The 20,286-nt window shown below is 39.9% G+C and overlaps 1 protein-coding gene across 2 annotated transcripts in view; it reads right to left on the reverse strand.

Annotated features, from left to right (window-relative positions):
* Positions 1-4,416: 4,416 nt before the first annotated feature.
* Positions 4,417-20,286, reverse strand: part of ZC2HC1A (zinc finger C2HC-type containing 1A) — a 71,313-nt gene continuing 55,443 nt past the window's right edge. Inside the window, exons 8-10 of one of the 2 annotated variants that reach the window (XM_054018411.1) lie at positions 16,626-16,745; positions 11,322-11,432; positions 4,417-10,198 (exon numbers count right to left, since the gene is read on the reverse strand). In XM_054018411.1, the coding sequence (XP_053874386.1) occupies positions 10,012-10,198; positions 11,322-11,432; positions 16,626-16,745 (418 nt within the window). In that variant the 3' untranslated portion in view covers positions 4,417-10,011. The remainder of the gene's footprint in view (positions 10,199-11,321; positions 11,433-16,625; positions 16,746-20,286) is intronic. The other variant, XM_054018412.1, reaches the window with a different exon arrangement.

Raw genomic sequence — 20,286 nt, forward strand, 5'->3', positions numbered from 1 at the left:
TGAATGTTTAACTACATTCAAAAATTCATATGCTCGTTTCGTTAAATTATTTGTTTGCTGTTGAAAAAAAATCCAGAATACATAACGTTGTTTTAGTTAAATAAAACAATTTAAATGTCTGTTGGGTGATGTTCTCCTCCTAATACAGCAGGGCAAGAAAATCCTCGAAATATTAATGATTAACCTGTTGAACTGGAGATAGTTTATCTCCCAATGACTTCATAAATATCTGCTTCAAGTACCTTTGTTAAATGAAATAACCAATCATTCATTGTCTGATATAGCTGTAAAACTAATCTGAAGTTTTCAGAATAAATCAGTTACAGCTGGTTTTTCTGAGGAAGGAGCAACTGAATTTCCTTGAAAATTCAGCAAGTCTAAAGCCAGGACCAATTTCCTACTAATCGCTGCCATTAGCAAAGGAGAACCCACCAGGGACTAACTGGAAAAAGTATAAGCCTGTTGGAATCCTAAGAAAGGCCAAGTGCTGTGCTTTGGCACAGTCCTCAGTAGCAGTCAAAATATAGGTATGCCAAGGCCTGTATTCTACGTTGTCCATGGTAACAAAAGGCCAACTCAACCAGTTACATAAACTTGTTTATAAAAGTTAGCCAAATTTAGAAACAGAAAGACTGAAGAGGTCTGAACAAAAAGGTCTACTTATACCAAACAAAGAAGAGAATGGAATCGGAAATTAATGGACCAAAATTGGTTTGCCAGAAATTAGGTGTAACTGGTGGACAAAATAATGGGGCGATGGGTTATTGCACCTATCGCTCCCTTTTGTGGGTTCTTAAAAAAGGCTTCAAAAGGAGGATCAAACAGGTCAGAGGACAGCAGGACAAAAAGGAATCAGCTGCTCCATCATGGTTGTCACCTTACCATCTTCTGGGAGCCCAGGAGCCACTGACACACCGTTCAGCCTTCAATCTCCTGATCCTGAGACCAGAGCCAGAGAGAGCGAAGGAAACCAATTATGTCACCACCTCCACCAGCATGGGTTAAGTCCTAAACATCAGCCAGGATATCAGACTTTGGTTCCTGCTAGTATTCCCTCCCTCATGTGTCTTTTTTCTTCCCTTACCCTATTTCCCCTCTTTCCTATCCATCTCTTTTTTGCCTTCTGTTTAATAAAAGCCTGGCTTAGCTGGTCAAGAGTGTTTCTTTCAGAAGTGCTGTGATCCCTGTGACCAATGAGGCAGCTAAAAGGAATGCTGTGGTGCTGATACAAGTTAGCCAGGTCTCGGGGTGGCTGATTGGACTGTGCCTGTGTTTCTGCAGCAGCCAGGTTGAAAGTAAGCATCAGCACCAAAGTCAGAAGCTGCATTTACTATCTTTTCTCCCCCCTTGTGTATGTGTGAGTCTTGTTTAGTCTTCAAGGAAGCAGGATTGGATTTAGGCTGGAGCTGCTGCTACTGTTAATCTCAATTAACTTGTTCTCTTTTCCTCAAAAAGGATATTACCATCTTAAATACCATCTAAAAGATTGTCAAACGGGGGGGGGGTTCCTTTATAAAAAAAACCTCTCTCAAGGAAAAGAAAAAAGCGATACATTAAAATGAAAGTCTTACTTCATACTGTACATTTCAAATGTTTGAATTGTCTCCTTCGTTTGTATCTTTAATCAAAGGTTATTAAGATTTTTAATGGAGTTTTCAATGGGACTTAGCAGGCTGAGGTTTCTGTGCTGGAACCCTAAAACCTTGTTTAACAGTTCAGTGTTGTACAATGGCAGGGTCATGTTAGCACCTTGGACTCTCTGGGTCCACTTACTCCATCGAAATTAACATAACAGGGGCCTGCAAGCAAGCGGAGATCATAATTCGGACTTGAGAAACTATAAAATTGTTTGCGGTGTGTTTTTCTTAATAAATATCCTGCCAGTTTGTATCTCATTGCCAAGTGCAGATTATTCACTTCTTATTCACCAGTGCTGCTTGTCACGATGACTTGCATTCCTTGACTTGTTTACTTTCAGTTTATAACTTTCTCTAGCCAGCAAGAATGAACAGTAAATGGGCTATGAATAGCAATTTTGCAAAGACCACTTAGCAAATCAATTTCCAGATTTTTATTTCTGAGACAAAAGTTAAAGGGTGATAGAAGCAGCTTCTCCTGGATGACCAGGTTTTGGGTTTTTTTAAACTAAACCTGTGCATGACAAGAAGTGATCTTGTCACAAGACGGTTTTAGTAATTTAGCAGGGTTGGGTGAGCAGTATAGGCAGCACAAAAAAGGTATCTGGTTAGGGTTCCTCTGGTGATAGACTGAGTGGTCAGATAGGAAATTGGTCTCAAGGTGACGGTCCTCTCTGAAGTCCTCGGACAAAAAGAAGCCAGCGTAGTAATTGTCTATGCAGGGCTTCAGTGAGAGCATTTTCCTTCCCTTAACTAGAACTGTCCTGCGGGCTTTGTGGCATGACGCAAGTTGTGGTAGGGAACAGTGGCAGTTTTGTTTCAAAAGCAGCTCTGGTGCTGTCCCCACCACACATTAGCAAAGTGAAGGGCTGGCTCACAATGGAAGCATGATAGTGATCCTGAAGGAGGATAAGGCAATGTTCAGGTGCTAAATCCACTTTACTGAAGTCCCGGTTGTTCCCCCAATCTCTTATGCAACAAAGCATGAGACAGCTAAGCCAGTGGCTACCAGAGCAGGTGAGGAGCAGCTGAAACTCACTGGTATGGAGGCAAGGGGGAGCACTTGGCAAAACCTACCCCAAGCATTGCACTCAATTCCAAAAACGCAAAATTCCTAGGGGAGACTTTTAAAAAGACTCATTTCCTCAGGGAAAAGAATCTTTTGCAAGTTACTCACTCAGGCAGCGTAAAATTCACCTTATGCAGAGCACTCATGGACTATGCACAACTTACATCATCAAAATAGGGCTCCAGTAGATCTAAATGTTGCATAGGCCTCTGTGGCCCCTTGTAGTGGGGTGGTCACCCTGCTTCGGCCCTGAAGGGGTTAAAGCAGCCCTGGAGAGGGCTGTGGTCGGTAAGCTAGCCTGATTGGGGGAAGCAGCCACAGCTGGAGCTATGCCCCAATCAGGCCACAGCTGGCCCTATAACAGGGCTGAGGGCCAGAGGCTGTAGAGGCCACTCTCTCTCTAGTCTTTGAGAGAGAAGGACCTGGCTGCCTGGGAAGCTGAGGAGGGTACCTAGGGTGCAGCAGTGCTGGGGAAGGGCAGAGGGAGCTGGGGAGCTCCAGCCTAGCAAAGCCCCAGGCTGCAGGCTGAGTTAAGGACCCACAGAAGGGTACTAGGGCTGCAGAGGGGCAGCCCAGATATGGCAGAGGCAGCTGGTCCAACCCCCCTTGCTGATGATGGGTGGTTTATAGACTGCAGTCTGCCCCAGGGAGCGGGGGGCTAGATGATGACTGGCAGTAGACACTGAGGCAAGGTAGGGATAGGGGGTTGGAGGTTCCCCTGGGTGGGGAGACTCAGATTGTGGGTTGCTGCTAGGGGGCAGAACCCTGATGTAAAGGGCACTGGGGTCCGGGAGGGACACGGGGGCCAGTGGCAGGCGAGACACTGGCCTGCAGAGGGCACTCCAGAGGCTGGAAGAGCTAATTCCCAGGATGACCAGCAGGAGGCGCCGTGCCGATGAGTTGTCTCCCCGCCACACACCTCTATACAGGAATGAGTTTCACCCAGAGTACAGAAGAGGAAGTATCTGCTTTTCTCTGCAGCAAAAAATAGGACCTGAGGAGGGTGTGGTGGGGCCAGAAAAAAATGCCAATTGGAGCAGCTTTGTAATTAGGGCAGTGTGGGGGGAATAAAGAGGAACTCTGTCTCAATTCAGCTGGACTGGACAAAAAAATCCTATGAATTACAGCTTCTGTTCACCTCAAAGAATCTAACACAAGAAAAATATAGATGAGATTTACATTTACAACACAGATATCACAGTGATTGGCTATGCATTAAAATAACTCCTTTACATTGTCAGAAAAAAGGCAAACAGCAGACTAAAAGCTCTATATAAACTAATCATACTCAATAGTAGGTATATAAATATGAAGATAACTCTTCTCAGTTAGACATAACTTTACATCTTCCAAGAGTTGTACAAACACTAATTAAAACTCAGGATACATTTTTCCAAAGTCCTTAGTGATTTAGGAGAGTAAGTCACATTTTCAAAATGGGTTGACACACCTGGGAGCCTCATTCTCAATAAAATTCATGTATATGCTTTTGAAAGTTCTACTTGCATTGTTTCAGCTGTCTCTACTCACAGGAGAAGACAGTAGCTGGCCCAAATGTTAGGAGCAGGCATTATACATGGCCGAAGTGTATTTCCTCTGGACCTTGGGAATTCAAACATGTACATGATTCAAACACAGTACTAAACAAAACAATGCTAGGCTACTTTTTGAGACAACTTACACTTGACAATACAGAAACATACAAGATAATGCTTTATCCAGCAGATCTGCTTTATTGTTAACAAGTGGCAAGATTGTATAGGGTGAGCTAGTTACAAATTACATTTGCAAATTAAAATGGAATTGACACTTGAGAATTCAAACTTCACATAGCAAATAAGTGATCAAGAAACTCAAGCCATCTGATAGAAATCGGACTCTTGATAGTGACAACTATGAGAGTATACGATGCATTAAAGTGCCAGGCATAAACAATGACAGATCCAGTAATGACAACTCTAATAATATCAGATACAATAATGAACCATTTATATAAAACAGGTGAAACGCTGGCATAAAAATAAATAAATGGGTGCTTTGGCTTATGAAGATACATGTAAGAGACACACACAGGGCCAGCAGCTGTTGAGTGCTCAGCATTGGATCAGGCGCAAATCCCACACTACTTCTGCCAAAAGCCCACACCAGAATGCTGTTATTCTATAACTACATTTGCATTAGTGGTTTTGAATGGAATGAAACTTCAAAATACATCTGATTAAGTCTCAAGGGCTATTATTTTCATGGGGAAAAATACTTTTCAATTAGTATATATCAAATGAAGAATGTTCATATTTGTAAAGGGAAAATTTGTAAAGTTTTTCAATTGCTCGTGACATATTTAATGGTTCTATTTAGTGCCCATGAGCATGGTAACATGTTTGCACTTTAATATATGTAAACAATTAAAAAAAAAAAACTAACTTTTCATCTGGAAATATGTACCAGCAAACCCTCGTATTATACATCTAGGAAGACAGTCTCAGGGAGCTGAGTGAGTGCTAGCTTACTAAACACTGCTAATAATTTCCTACCAAATATTATTTTTATGACATGGATAAAGTGAGGCCGTGATTTAACCTTACTAGTGGGTTAAAAAGAAACTAACACACCACAGGCTAATCTGGTTTTGAATCAACTGTGCTTATCAAAATGCAATAGAACTCTGTACTCCATTATGTTTTGAATTTAAAAAAAGATACATACCCACAGATTAATAATAAATGAGCCTTAAAAAAAGTCTACTCACTCACTCCCCCCAGGCAAGTAATTATTTTTTGGGCAAGCAAATAAAATTCACTCAATTTCATTAACCATCATTTCATGTACATTTATTTTCAGTGTTTGACACACAGTTGCAAGCACAAAACCTTGTTCCCATTTAAGTTTCCCTGTTTAGCAAAAACAATAAAATTAAGTAGGAAAATAGCCCCTTTTCTAGCAACACAATTTTTCCAGTAACAATTTCAGAAAGCTTCTACCAGGAGTGTTTTATTCCCCATACAATACAGAATCAATGTGACTGATAACTAATATTTCTAGGGGATTTTTATAGCATTCAGACAATATTATTTGATTTCATGTTCAGTAGACTAGTCATGCGGGATGCCAGCACGCAGCATTTAAGCTACTGCAGAGAGATACTGTTCTGCTATTTCCATCAGGAAATTTTTTTTATCTATTCTTCCCTGCCCACCACTGCACCATCACAACACCGAGCCACTTCCTCTCAGTAACAGACACCCTCCATGACGTTCTAACATTGGGGCTGTTGCTGAAATGCACTTTGCAGTCAGCACTCTGTTTCCCTCACTCGCTGTAGCCTGTGCAATGAAAGACTGATTATTAGATGCATTGTAGGAGCAGATTCAGTGCCAGAGCACCATGGAGAGCTCCTAACATCAAGCTGGGTCTCATTACTGGGCAACAAACCTTAAAGATTGAGATTTTCAAATCCACCAAGGGAAATGTAATGGGGAGTCCAAATCCCTTTGAAAAGTTCCGCCTAAAAGTTCAATTTTTAATGAAAAATGTGAGATAGAATGAGGGAGAAACGGACAGGCAGAGGAGAAGGCAAGACACTAAGTCTGGTGTCTGCTTTCTGGGGCACAGAAATACTTTTCTAGGTACTGGTGGTTTAAATCCTAAAAAGAGGCAGCACTCAACACCTTCAGGATAGGGAAGATGGTATGGCAGCCAAGATGGCATGCAGGGCCAAACTCACGAAAAAAAAACAAAACAGAAATTGAGCTTGTTTTTGGCTTAATTGGCTTGTGAGTTGCTTGTTGGCTAGTTTTTGGCTTATAGCTTGTTGCATGTTGGGCTTGTAGCTTGCTGCTTCTTTTTCTTGATTGGTTCCCGGCAAGCAGGAGTAAGGGGGGGGGAAAGCAGGGGCAAGGGGGTGAGAGAGTCAGAGGTACACAGCGGGCCCACGCCAGTCCCCAGACTGCACGCTGGGTGGGATCTAGTCACATAGAGTGTTGGGGTTCTTAGAGACTGGCTTGTTCTGGCCTTGTTTTGAAATGGGATTAGCTTGATTTTAGGCTTATTGTGAAAGTCAGGGTGCTTATTTACCACATGAAAGTTGGCAATTGTGGAACCTACCATTAACTTTCACTTCAGAGCTGGCTCTTCATGCAAGAACCCTCCACTGATTCCCTCCTACAGAATGAGAGAACCTTTGCAAGAGAACTAATAGCACAATATATATAGTAGATAATAAAAGTTGTCAAGGTCCTGGAGGTGAAAGTAATACTGTGACCATATAATTACACCAACAAAATTATTCAGAGATTTTTAAAATGTACAGTTAGTGCATGTTGTTATTCAGTAGTTTTGGGGTTCATAATCCTTCTCTAGTGTTCTTCCCATTTTAATTAAAAATGATTAGCTTAGCTTTATTAATTTAATTTTGGATAATAATTTTTGAAGAGTTCACACAGAACATATGCTTATACATATTCTTGGAGAGATGTACACTGAGCTTTCAAGTTCTTCACTAATCTTCCTTCAATCACCATGCTTATTTCTTGCTTTTTATATGATACTTAATTATGTTCCTTATGTGTTTCATCTGCAATGAGTATTATGAAAACCATTCCATTTTTGTTTGCTAACAAACATTTGGATGGAAAGGCAGCAGTCTGTGCTGCTACAGTGTGCAATGCAGTCCTCTGTAGATGGCACTAGATACATGAAAAATCTATAATATTAGATAATAAAAACATTTTGATAAACAAACCTTAGCATACTGACTATAGCCTCAGTATGCAGTAACAAACTGGATAATCAAATTTTATGTTAGTGTTTTCATGTCTTTATTATAGAAGTTTCAAACGTGCACATTATTAAATGTTACATTTTGTCAATAATCAAGGTTTAAATTTACTGAGTTGTAATGCTGAATTAAACTTTAGACTAATACACACAACATTTCAATTAAAAGAAAATAAATGGTGCATAACTCTAGGATAATTTTCTAAAACCTGACTTTGAAGCACTGCATTACACAACAGCTCAAAGAGCAGTGAATATAAAACCATGTATTGCATGAATTGAATTGGGAAACTTGGCATTTATGGTTTCAAAGGACAGGCTTTCATAATTTTGTAGAGAAGTCCTCCACTCCTCTCATTATTCACAATAAAATCCTTTTAAGTTTGAAACTAATCTATTTCCTTACTAAACTTTCCCTTTATACTGTACACACACATTGCTGTTATTACAGGTTTGCTCATGATGAGTGCTGGGCTGCTACCATTTATTTTTTTAAAAACTGATAACATTTAATTTGCCAACATATATAAGAACAGAAACTAAATCAGATATTGGGCCTATGAACCTTCAGTATCCCTTGGCTGAGCCCATTTTTGGCTACCTATTATACAACATCACATTTAGTAGTTATCCACTCTTACACACTAAACATGGGCAGCTCAGTGGCCATATTGGAGAATTAGAAAAGATGTCAATACACCTGGTAAAGGGACAATTCCTAAAAGCATTTAATTTCTCAGAAAGATTACAAAACAATTCTGTACCACTGAACTTGGTCATCCTAAAACAGCAATAATAGTTTAGGGCCCACAAAATGACATCTTCAAGTTCCTAAAGATATCCATAAAAATCAGAGAAAGGTATCCACAAAATGGATATCAAATACATTTTGTTTGTATTTTGGCCCCATTATCTGTATTCTCCAAAAATATTAATAGTACTCTTGGATTACATTAATTGAAAATATTGCAATGTCATACCATATGTGGCAAAAAGCTTCAATATACCACCTTAACAAAAATCATACATCTGCTATATTAGTGGCAGCAATGAATTAAAAGTAACAATTTTGGACAAGTCAGCACAGTTAATTTGGGAAAGGCACAATTAGATTCTTTCAGATTGTTTTTCCCGGGGAAACCAAAATAGTTTAAAACACTTCAAAGCAAACGTCACATATCAGAAACATTTAAATTCAGACACAGACTAAGAAACTCAGCTTTTGCCTGGTTATTTAAACTGCCCTCGCTGGTTGTCATATTACAAAAGTTAAACAGCTAAGGTGTCTGATCCTGCTTCCCTGGAAATCAATGTGAGTTTTGCTATTGATTTCAATGGCTGCAGTACACAGCCCAGGAGAATGCAGAAATTGCAGACAGAATAATTAAATATTCATACTATCCCATGAAGCATAAGTGCTCCATAAAACATATGGCTGTGCTTTTGCACAGGGATAAGAATAAAGGAAGTGATGACTTCTATCAAAACTTACAGTACCAGTTTCATATAACTATATGGACCTCTATCATGTTAGATACATTATAAGGACTATTTAAAAAATGGATGTACAAATTATTTATATCATCTACGATAATCATCCATTAAAGCCATCCACTGGAAAATCTCAATACATACCAAGAAACTTTATTTTAAAATTCTGGAGTAAATTATTTTGTCTTTCCTTCTGGAGAAAGAGGAGGAAAGTGAAGGGAGCAGGAACTTGCAGACATCTCTGGAAGGAGAGATGGGAGCTGTTGGGTAAGACTCATGTGGACAGTTATGGAAAGGAAAGTATGTCATTATGAAAAACATAACTTTTAAAAAAAATGCCTGGTCCCATACTGCTGGCTGTAAATATGTAATAACCTTCATTGGTTCTTATTCAATTCCTATTATTCTTTCACACAGCACTTCAGTCCATTTGCTTTAACAAATCTTTTAGAAGCAGTGCCAGAAAATAACCATGGAAGCTCATTAGAATAGTATGGTTTAATCTCTTTAACCAAAGACAATCTTTTAATATTTTCATTAGAAAGTTATAGGAGCTGCTCATGCAGTTTTCATACTTCCTTAAAAGACAGTTTCTTAGTTAGTGTCCCATAAATACATCTAATTCCTTCTCAGAAGCATTTTTTAAGCCCAAATGTTTCATAGCTAGAATATTTTACATACCAGGGTGCTACAAAAAGATCCATTTCTATTTGCTAAGTTGCCAAACACATCTCTACTTAGTTTAAAATATTTTCCAACAGAGATTAGAATGTCCTTGAATGGCACAGTTTTAGGTACCTGTAATTTTTATATACAGTATATATATTTATATATAAATAACTATGTAACCAAAAGGATTGCACTCAGTAAATTACTACAACATGGTATTTCTGGATGTTTGCAGCATGAAATCTAACGGGAAGGAGTGCTCCAGCATTCCATGCTGCAATATGCAACTGAAGCTCTGGGTTTCTTTATTTTTTTTTGTTTTTGTTTCGTTTTTTTGTTTGCTTGCTTTCTTTGCCTTTCTGAATGCAATCACACAACCATTCTTCGAATTCCACATTCACAGCAGAACTTTGCCCATTCCACTGGGTATCTGGTTCCACATTCATGGCAAAATTTTGATAACTGTACAGGTGAATTTTCATCGCTGCTTTTTGCACTTCCTCCATTGACTGAGGATGAGTAGTCTCCACTATCATACCCAATTTTACCATCAGACCTGAAAATTCAGATAACAAACGTTCATAATATAATTTAATACAGTGCAACTTGGTATAAGTATCCATTCTAATCCTTTGCAAAGAATTACTATTTTTTAAGAACTGACAAATATATACTTTAAACCAGGGATCAGCAACCTTCGGCACGTGGCCCGCCACCCTGGCGGGCCGGGCTGGTTTGTTTGCCTGACGCGTCCGCACGTTCAGCCGATCGCGGCTCCCACTGACCGCGGTTCGTCACGCCAGGCCAATGGGGGCGGCGGGAAGCGGCAGCCAGCACATTCCTCGGCCCACACCGCTTCCCGCCGCCCCCATTGGCCTGGAGCGGCAAACCGCGGCCAGTGGGAGCCACAATTGGCCGAACCTGCAGACACAGCAGGTAAACAAACCGGCCCGGCCCACCAGGATGCTTAGCTTGGCAGGCTGCGTGCCAAAGGTTGCCAATCCCTGCTTTAAAGTTTGTGCCATGAAAGGGATAAGCAGCCTACCTACTTGAAATATCATATTGTACACCCTTTCCAAAGTGCTCCCTACTTTGAAATGAAAAGAGAGATGCTAAAGGAAACTAACATCAGAATCCTAGAAGCAGGAAGAAACATTCAAGTCACAAGTTAGTCTAACTAGAAATTCTATCACTGAGTTATCAAAGGTTTTGTTGGAAAGTAACCCTAAATATATCTTTAACAAATGAAAGTATATAGTCAAAGAAATATTAGCACTGTATGGCACTGAGAACCTCGGAAAATCACACCCACCGTATCACCCTCAGATCAAGTGGAGTTAGAACTATAAACTCCCTATTTTCTCTTCTTCAGTTAGCAGCAATTGACTTAAATGTAGGTTGAAAGAGCCATTCTCATAACCTTTTCACAAGTCTATTGAAACTTTTAATGCTCAGCCTTACACACTTGGATGGGTGAAATTTTACTTTTACACTAAGCTACAGCGCTAAATATGCCAAATCTACAGTCAAAGCATACTAAAATTGTTAAATCTACCAAAGAATATTGAATTAAGAGATTCCCATAACTGTCCGTGTACCACCCTTCCCATCATTTCCTGTAGAGAGTACTCCCCTAAAATGTTTCTATTTACTTACAAGATTACAAAGTTAAAAACTACCTGCTTGAGTAACTTTCTGCATTATAGATTTTCCTTTTGTTTGCTAGAGCACCTGTGCCCGCGTTTTTTGCCATACTTGGAGGGGTTGATATTCGAGTTTTCACAGTGGGTCTGGAAGAGAGTAGATAGTCAGTGAATTAAATAAACAGGTTCAACAAACCACCCAGGCACAACATTGCCAATACTTTGTAAAAACAGTAGAGCCTCATTAACCCCACCAATGACAGAGTGAAAAGCCGTAGCATGATTAGCAAGTTCTGAGGACCACAGAGTGCCAGAACCTGGACCAGTGATGGTAACACTGCAACCCTTTTGGCTAATGGAGAAGCATTTCACTCCTACTCCCAACCTTTCAATCTGCGTCACACTAGAATAGAGCAAATGCACTCTCTACTGATTGCTCATGGTATAGAACATTTCCACCTCTGCAGCCAGGCTAAAAGTGATTTTATGGCTCTGTTAGGACTGCTAGAAGAGTGAAAAGCAACTGACTGGTGGCCTTGAAGAGGTGGAAAAATCTTTAGGCAGATGGATGCCTTGCTCCCCTTCACAGTCAATTCTTAGGTGAGCCATGGCCACTGCTTTCTTTTTCCCATAATACTGAACCCAGCCACAGCAGCCATTGAAGGTGGCTGTTACTCCCCTGCTTATGAAGGATGGTGATGCCCTCATGGTCCAGCCTCCTCCTGTCCCATTCAAATCTCCAGACAGTTGCTCACTTTGAAGAAAAGGAGAAACATCAGAGCACTGACAAGCTGTGCTATTCCTGAGCAGGGATAGCATGGATGTTATCCCTGAGTAGCATTGCCACCATCAAGAGGAACGGGGAGGAGGAAGCACCCTTCACTACCAGTGCTTAAAGATAAGTTCTGTTGTCTTGTTCCAAAAATTTACCACACACTGGACAGTGTGTTGAGGAATGTATTTATTTTTTTAAAAAATTTACCTTCATCAATAATAGCCAAGGGTAGATTAAGGCAGGATTCTTGACCCCTGTGATTTGGACCCAGTGGCCTGAACACTGCTGTGAAAAACCCAAAGTGAGGGGAGTGATCTAATAATTAAGCACACAAGTATGCCTCCCACTTACGCCAGCGAGTAATTTGGCCTATAGCCCCAGCTCACAGATTGACTTTGTGACATCAGGCTGGTCGCAAACTTTCTCCTTTATTGCTCCTGTCTGTAGGATGGGCTGCTTTCCTACCTACTTACCAACAGCATTGTAAGGATTACTTTATAAAAGCATTGTGGAATCAAAAAGCCACAATATAAGTGCAAATTACACTCAAAAAGTTAGTTAAAAGTACATTATTAAGGTTGCAAAGTCAAGCATTCAACATTTTGGAAATGCCAGAATTGTTTGCCTGGGCAACCTTAATTCAGTCTCCTTGTGCATGTGCATACAGTCTTTAATTACATTATCACATACTGTTTTTTCCCACAGGGTCCCTGCCTCATTCAGTGCATGAGTGATGAGCTTCTGAGCAACTATTTATCATTCAGTGTGTGCCCACAGGCATCATTTATTGCCCACTATTCAAATCCTGCTCTGAAAACAGAATTATGTATTTCGTCGTGGGCTGGTCTACCATGCTCATCATTATAGTACGAGTGCTTCATAAACACTAAAGAATATATTTCCACAACACACCTCTGAGATGACAAGGAATTATTATCCCCATTTTATAGATAAGGAACTTGATTCACAGAGACATTAAGGTAAACAATATCCCCTAATTTTGGGTGCCCAATTTGACACACCTGGGACCTGATTGTTCAAAGCACAGTTCTCATGGACTTCAGTTGCAGCAGAGAGTGCTCAGCACTTTTTAAAATCAAGACTCAGGTTGTGAAGTCAGGCACCTAGAAAACGATGCACACACAATTAGTGATCACCTGCAAAAAGTCTGGCTTAAGTGACTTGCCCAGCATCACATAGGAACTCTGTGGCAAAAGCAAAGATACAATCCAGTTCTCCAGGGCAACATTTAACTGTCTCGATGATAAGACCCTCCTTTCTCATTCTGCTATCCCCTGCTTCATTCACTGCACACCTTCTACTCTGGATGCCTTTGAAGAGCAGAGGGCGCTGTCTGGAGTTCTCTGCTTTGTGTCCCCTCTGGCTCTCTCATTTTAATCTTTGACCTCACTCTGAATCCTGTTTCTTTCAGTTGTTGTCCCCAGAAATCTGCTGTAGCCTGGGTCTAGTGGTTCCTCCTCTTTAGCTGAGGGGGCAGGCCTTTATAGTTCTGGGCAGGCCTATACCCACCTGCCCCAGTACTACAAATAATATGCATCTTTCACTTCCTCAATATCCTACAGACCACAGCCTCCTTTAACATGCAAGCCTGATTCATCCCCAGAGCAGGTACTTCCTGTGAACTGAATGAGGTCAGGGTCCTGTGTAAAAAATAGTATTCGATCATATAGTTAAAGACTGCATACTAATGCATATGCACAAGGGGGGCAAATTAAAATTACAAAGGCAACCTTAATTCTGGCATTTCTTAACTTTTGAGTGCTTGACTTTGCAACCTCAATAATGTCTTTTAATATATTTTTTGTGCACAATTTCCTAGGCTTTTAAAATAGCAAACTGGAAAATGAAATTTCATCAGGCAGCATCATACTGACACCCACATTGTTCATCAACAGAGTTAGAATCTGTAGATCCACTGCATAGACCTCTCTGCTCTAATGGGCACAGACTATTCTGCCCATTCCCCCCAAGTTTGTCCTCTTCTGTCCTATACCCTCCAACCTTTCATAGTCCTGTTTCTACCTCCCCCTCAGCTCCTTGTCTCAGTCCTGTTTTCTTTGCCCACCCGTTCCCACTCTCCATTCAGGCTTCTTATCTCTGTTTCAGTCTCCTTGCAATGCCAGTCCTAGATCCACCCCCCTCCTTGCCTAGTCAGTCTCAGTTCTCCTTTCCTGGCTCCTCATCCCATCTGTATCTTTCCTCCTCATGACCACTGACTCCCAGTTCTAGTCTCCTTCCCCAGACCACTCATCCTGTCTACCTACTTTCTTTGTCCAGCCAGTCCAAAACCTAGCTCCTTGTCAGTTTTGTCTCCCCTTTCCCAATCCCCCCCCACACCCTGGTTCTCCTTGTCCAGCCAGTCCCAGTTTTCCACCCCAGCACATCATCCGATCTTGCTGCTCCCCACCCACCCCAGCCCAGCCAACTGGCTCCCAAGTCTCCAGCTGTCTCCTTCAATGGCTCCCAGTGTCCTTGTTCAGTATTCCCCTACCTTCCAAGCTCCAAGTCTCCTTACTCAACCTCAACCAGTTCCCCACACACAGCTCCCAGCCTCAACCTCTCTTCCAACCAGTTCTAATCTCCCCTCCATCCCACAGCTCCCAATCCAAGTGGAGTCAGTTGGTCAGTGAGGATGGAATCTTTGGAGATTTTTGCTCTTAAACAATTCTGCACTGAGCATGTGCAAACTGTGATTTTTTTTTCTAAAGCTTCTAACTTGGTCAAATTTGGGCACATTTTTAATAGGCATGTCCAAAAGGACATCACTATCACAAAGGCCACCCCCTGCCAAATTTCCAGTCCTTGTTGCAAAGCATGGAGGCAGTGGAGTTTTTCTAAGAAAAGGTTGCCAACACATTTTTTAAAGGGCAAAATGTGATTTTCTCTAACCTCATTCTCTGAAATAGCTGAACAGTTTTGGCTGAAATTAAACAAAAAAAGTGCAGCCTGAGGCAGACACCTCTAATGGAACATTTCAGCCCAAATGGTTAAACTTTGGCAAAATTATAAGTAACTGAAAACAGGGGGCTTATAATGGGAACTGTTGGGCAACTCTGATTATTGCCAGTGCACTAGGAGTTTAGAATTTATGGATCCCACTTTCGCCACCACAGGTTCTTCAAATTACATGCTCTGCTTGGGTAGCTGAGAGGACATAATCACAACAGTGACATTTCTACATATGGCTAGAATATTCATAGTAGGACAATAAAAACTCTTATAGTGGCAGTGTTTGTCTAGATGCCAAGCTCTCAAAAGAAGCTCTCCAGTAAGAACAGTTGATCATTATCCTATGACTACAAGGGTACATGTGTAGGTCAAAAATTAGTGTCAGTGGTAGGACTCCTGGGACTGCCAAAAAGTCCATACCTTTCACGCCAGTAGTTCTCTTCCAGGTCACATCCTCTTTGTTGATATAAGGCATGTTCATTCAAGCATGTTCACTGTGCAAATTACTAGCACCTGATTTTTCAAACTTGCATGCTTAATATTAGGCATCTAAATAAATTTTTTAAAAGTGTCCTGGTTTCCAGAGGTGCTGAGCACTCTACCAGCTCCAACTGAAGCCAATAGAAGATGCAGATGCTGTGCATCTCAGGAAAAAAGGCCACTGTTTTTTCCTATTGGAATCTAACTTTAGGCACTCAAGTCTGAATATTTTAGTCTAAATAATCTCTGGAAATGTTTTAGTTTACATTTTTTTAAAAATTAAAACAGCATCTGAGAACAATTAATGTAGGAAAATTGTTTTTATTATTTGAAAGCATCCCCTTAATAAGTAATATTCATTTCTTGTGTATTTTCCCAACGTGTCACCATTTGTAACTAACTCTTCCTTAACAATTTACCTTAAAATATTACAGATAAAGTGTTTGCCATTTAAAAATCAGCATTTGCCAAATTATCTCAAAGTGATATCTAGGACACTGCATCTATTTTCTATTCAAAAGATATATGAAATATAGAATATTTCTCTACCATGTTGAAGCAATGGTATATGTGTTGGCTTTTAATAGCTACTGAAAGCTAAATGCAACCGATAAGCTATCTTGTTGTAATGACTTATCTATGTGATATGCCTATGGTTGTATTCTTTTTTTTTATTTATTGTTCTCTATGTTTAAATGCTTGCTATATAACTGCTTTGTACCAGCATTGTAAACATGAAATAAGAGTAAATATAATAAACTGGAGTCAACGAAGGAAGAAATGACGGTTGAAAAGGTCTTCAGGTACAAACAATATATTCTGTTTTCTGTCCTACCATAAAACATTGTATCCAATATGAAAGTTATACTTATACAGAATAATGTGTCAAGTTATGTATTAATTTCCTCCTTCCCACAAGACACTGGTTTTGGTCTATCAAGACAGTCACAATGACCCAAAAAAGGGGGCAGCAAGTTTGTTACAATGTCATTAGGTAACAACTTCATTAGGAAGCTTTGCATATTTCAAAAGTCACAAGATGCTTTTAATATTCCAACCCTTTTTGGGGAACGTATCTGAAAAATAGATAAATCACACTGATTTGCAATACTTACTTGTTAATGGGCAACAACTCATTTGGTCTTTTGACGGTACTGTCTGCTTTTGTATCACTGTCATACAACCTTTGCACATCTCTTCCAGTTCGCAGTGGTGGGCCTAACTTGTCCGTCTTACTATTAAAATATATAAAGGTGTACCCATAAGGAGTTGGCTAGTTTGCTATTTATATTATTGCAAGTATTTCAAACAAGTAGTCACAATTAAACATTTATGTTCCTCATCAGAACTCTATTAACTTTTTGAAATTGAATTATTCTTATTTGGGACAGCCAGACCTCAAACTTTTAATGAACACATTAATTTCAGGAAGTCATTTACAATCCTGGTCTTCCAAAAGGCACTTCCTTCACAAGTATCAGAGAGTTTATTGGGACTAGTTTCTCCAACAGTCATGCAGATTATTACAATTAGGTTCTCTCAAATGATGTTATTTAATGATTGACAATCTCACAATAAACTGGGTACACTGTAACATTATAAAGTAAAATTCATCATGGCAATGAAGCAGACCAGAGAGCTCATAGGCAGAACTCATACAAACTTAACTGAGGGCTTGTCTACCCAAACATTTAGTTTGTGGCAAACTGGAGCATGAATCTATCCCATATTCACCTGCTGCTCACTAACTATCTAGATGTACCCTGTTGCCGTGCACGAACAGTTCCTTAGTGTGCTTTGATCTACACTGCTTTGAAACAGGAGTAGATCAAAGCACTCCAAGGAACTGTTAATGCACGACAGTTAGTATGCAGCTGGCTATTGCGCGGTAGATTCACACTCCAGCTTGCCACAAACTAAACATTTGTGTAGACCAGCCCTTGGATAAGATGGTGGGAAGGGATGAGGAAAATGCTATCTTCTTCCAGTCGAAGGTTACCTGTAAAGGGAGAAGTGGCCTGTTCTCCCTCTCCCTTTCCAGAAGTTCCTGAGCATGACACTAAAACAATGCAATATGCCTTCTATTCTCCTCCCTCTCACAATGTCATGCAAACCTGGAGCCCATCATCCCAAGAGGAATAATGTCTCCTGCCTTCCCATCCAAAGTGTTAAGAGATTCAAATAGTCAGATTTAGAGGAGAACTAGCCCTGAGAAAACAGGCATCACTTACTCTTCTTAAGCTATGCATGCATTCCCAGTTTGAATAGACTCTTGTTAGAATGTTAAGAGATTGCATTGCAAAACTTTTATATCTTTGACAAACCATAATCAATTTTCACCAGATCAGTAAAAGGCTCATCTCAGACATAGGCAATACGTCCCTGCAAAATTTTAAGTTGGGCTATCATCTACCACAATGTTCTAGAACTATTAGAAAAAAGTCATGCTTAAAAAAAAAAAAAAAATCAATGAAAAAGTGTGTTCCCCCATCACCATTCCTTTATTCTCAAAAATGGTTGAAGCTTTTAGGCCCAAATTAAAAAACAAAAAACAAAAAGCCATTCCTAGTCAGAGAACATATCTCCTAAACTTCAGCTATAGAAGTAAAAGACTGGGGAAAAAATAAAAAAACTGAAAATAACTTCTTAGTACAGAAGTTGCTACATTCTCTGTCTATAATAAGCCTTGCCCTCAAAGTGATGTCACTGGAAAGCCTGAGAAGGCAAAAGCACTTAATTTCCAAAATCTCATGGGGGAAAGGAAGGAGAACTCCGAAGAAGTGGGCTGTAGTCCACGAAAGCTTATGCTCTAATAAATTTGTTAGTCTCTAAGGTGCCACAAGTACTCCTGTTCTTTTTGCAGATACAGACTAACACGGCTTCTACTCTGAAACCTTTATTTTTGTTGTATGCCAAAAAAGATTCAGCAAACGCCGTAAGATTTTTAAAAATAAAAGTTCATGGCCATTGAAATGTAATTTTAGTATTGGCTTCATAGCCTCTTAATTCATCAACATACCCTCAGATTTGCTCTGGCTTTTAATGACCCATGAAAATTAGTTATTTACCTTGTATACCTCTCTAACATGAATATTATCCTTCAATCATTTCTACAGTATCATCATCTTAAAGATGCTGAATTCATGTGGTTTGCAAGATACTACAGAAGTGCAGTAAGGCTTTGCACAGCTCTTGAAACTCACATTACCTCAAGAGAGTGTCAGTAGAAACGGCTATACAATAAATAACACGATTAACAATACTAAATACAGTTGCCATGGCAATATAGCTGACCTTAAAAATCCAAGCTGATTGAGCCCTTTAATTTGTTGGTGGGAACCTGAGGTCAGCACAGTCAGAAAGATGATGTTTGGAGGTGTGGAACTGATCAGGAAGTGTATGCGTTTAAGCCAGTGGCTCTCAAAATTTTTTTTACTGGTGACCCCTTTCACATAACAAGCCTCTGAGTGTGACCCCCTTTATAAATTAAAAACACTTTTTATATATATTTATTTAATACCATTATAACTGCTGGAGGCAAAACGGGGTTTGGGATGGAGGCTGACAGCTCGCAACCCCCCCATGTAATGACCTCACGACCCCGACGGGTCCCGACCCCCAGTTTGAGAACCCTTGGTTTAAGCAGTCTTTAATAGAGAATTAGAGCTGTGTAAGAATTGTGTATAAATGTATTTTAAAGACGAACTAAAATAGCTGGCAGAAACAAAGGGATTTTAAAAAGACTGGCAGAACTGCTTGTGAAGGCATTTCTGGGACTGGATAGGTCTTCAGAATCAGCACACAAGTAAACTTTAGTCACAACAATCAGCGTTATTGTTAACGTAAGGCATGACCTCCGAAAGACCTGCCTTTTACCATTATAAAATGGAAATGCTAAATAGAGCTAATCAGATGTTTTTGATAACACTTTTTTGGTCAGCAAATGCCAATTTGACAAAAGTGAAACCCTTTGCCGGAAAGGATCAATTTGAAGAATTTCCCAATCTGAAAGATATTTGGAAAAAATGTCCAAGCTGTTGAAATATCCTGTTTGGACATTTTCTAAACAAAAAAGTTTCATTTCTTAGGCAGAAACAAATTTTGGTTTCAAAATCAAAGTGAATGTATAGTAAAAAAAAAAAAAAGGTAAAAACAATAAAAAAGCTTGAAATCAACATTAAATGTTTCAAAATTATCCAAATGAGAGGTTTCTACTGACCATATCAGAAATTGCGGGGGGCGGGGTGGGGGAAGGAGAGGATTGGTTCATGACTATTATTGAGATTTTAACCTTATGTTCTGATTTGGGATGTGAAAAATATTTGAAGTCTCAAAAATTCTCATGGGATGGGAAAACCGCTTCCTACTCAGCTCTAATTTTATGTACATAATAAACTTTAATCCTATCACCATTTCATTTTCCAACCCCGGTTCACAAATCCAGTAAAAGTTTATTGTGCAGTAGAATAAGCTAACCACTGACTGGCCACCCACACGTCTGGTATAATGTCTTGTCATGCAAGACTTAGCATTTGAGCCCTGAGGTGGAATAAAACTCTGGAACCAATGGAGTTTGCTCTACTGGAGATCTGAGTATTCCAGGCATCTTACCAGGAATCTCCTCCTCCCCTAAAATGAAGAAATTGACATAATACACCACTATTTAGAGCTCCTTCCCAGTGTGCACTGGAACTAACTTGCAGCCTCATTAGCCTGATTCACTATCCAAATATGAACCTGTCTGCTGCTACCACACTATTTACCTGTCTCCATTGT

Source organism: Malaclemys terrapin, chromosome 2, assembly GCF_027887155.1.
Source record: "Malaclemys terrapin pileata isolate rMalTer1 chromosome 2, rMalTer1.hap1, whole genome shotgun sequence".
Lineage (NCBI taxonomy): Eukaryota > Metazoa > Chordata > Testudines > Emydidae > Malaclemys > Malaclemys terrapin.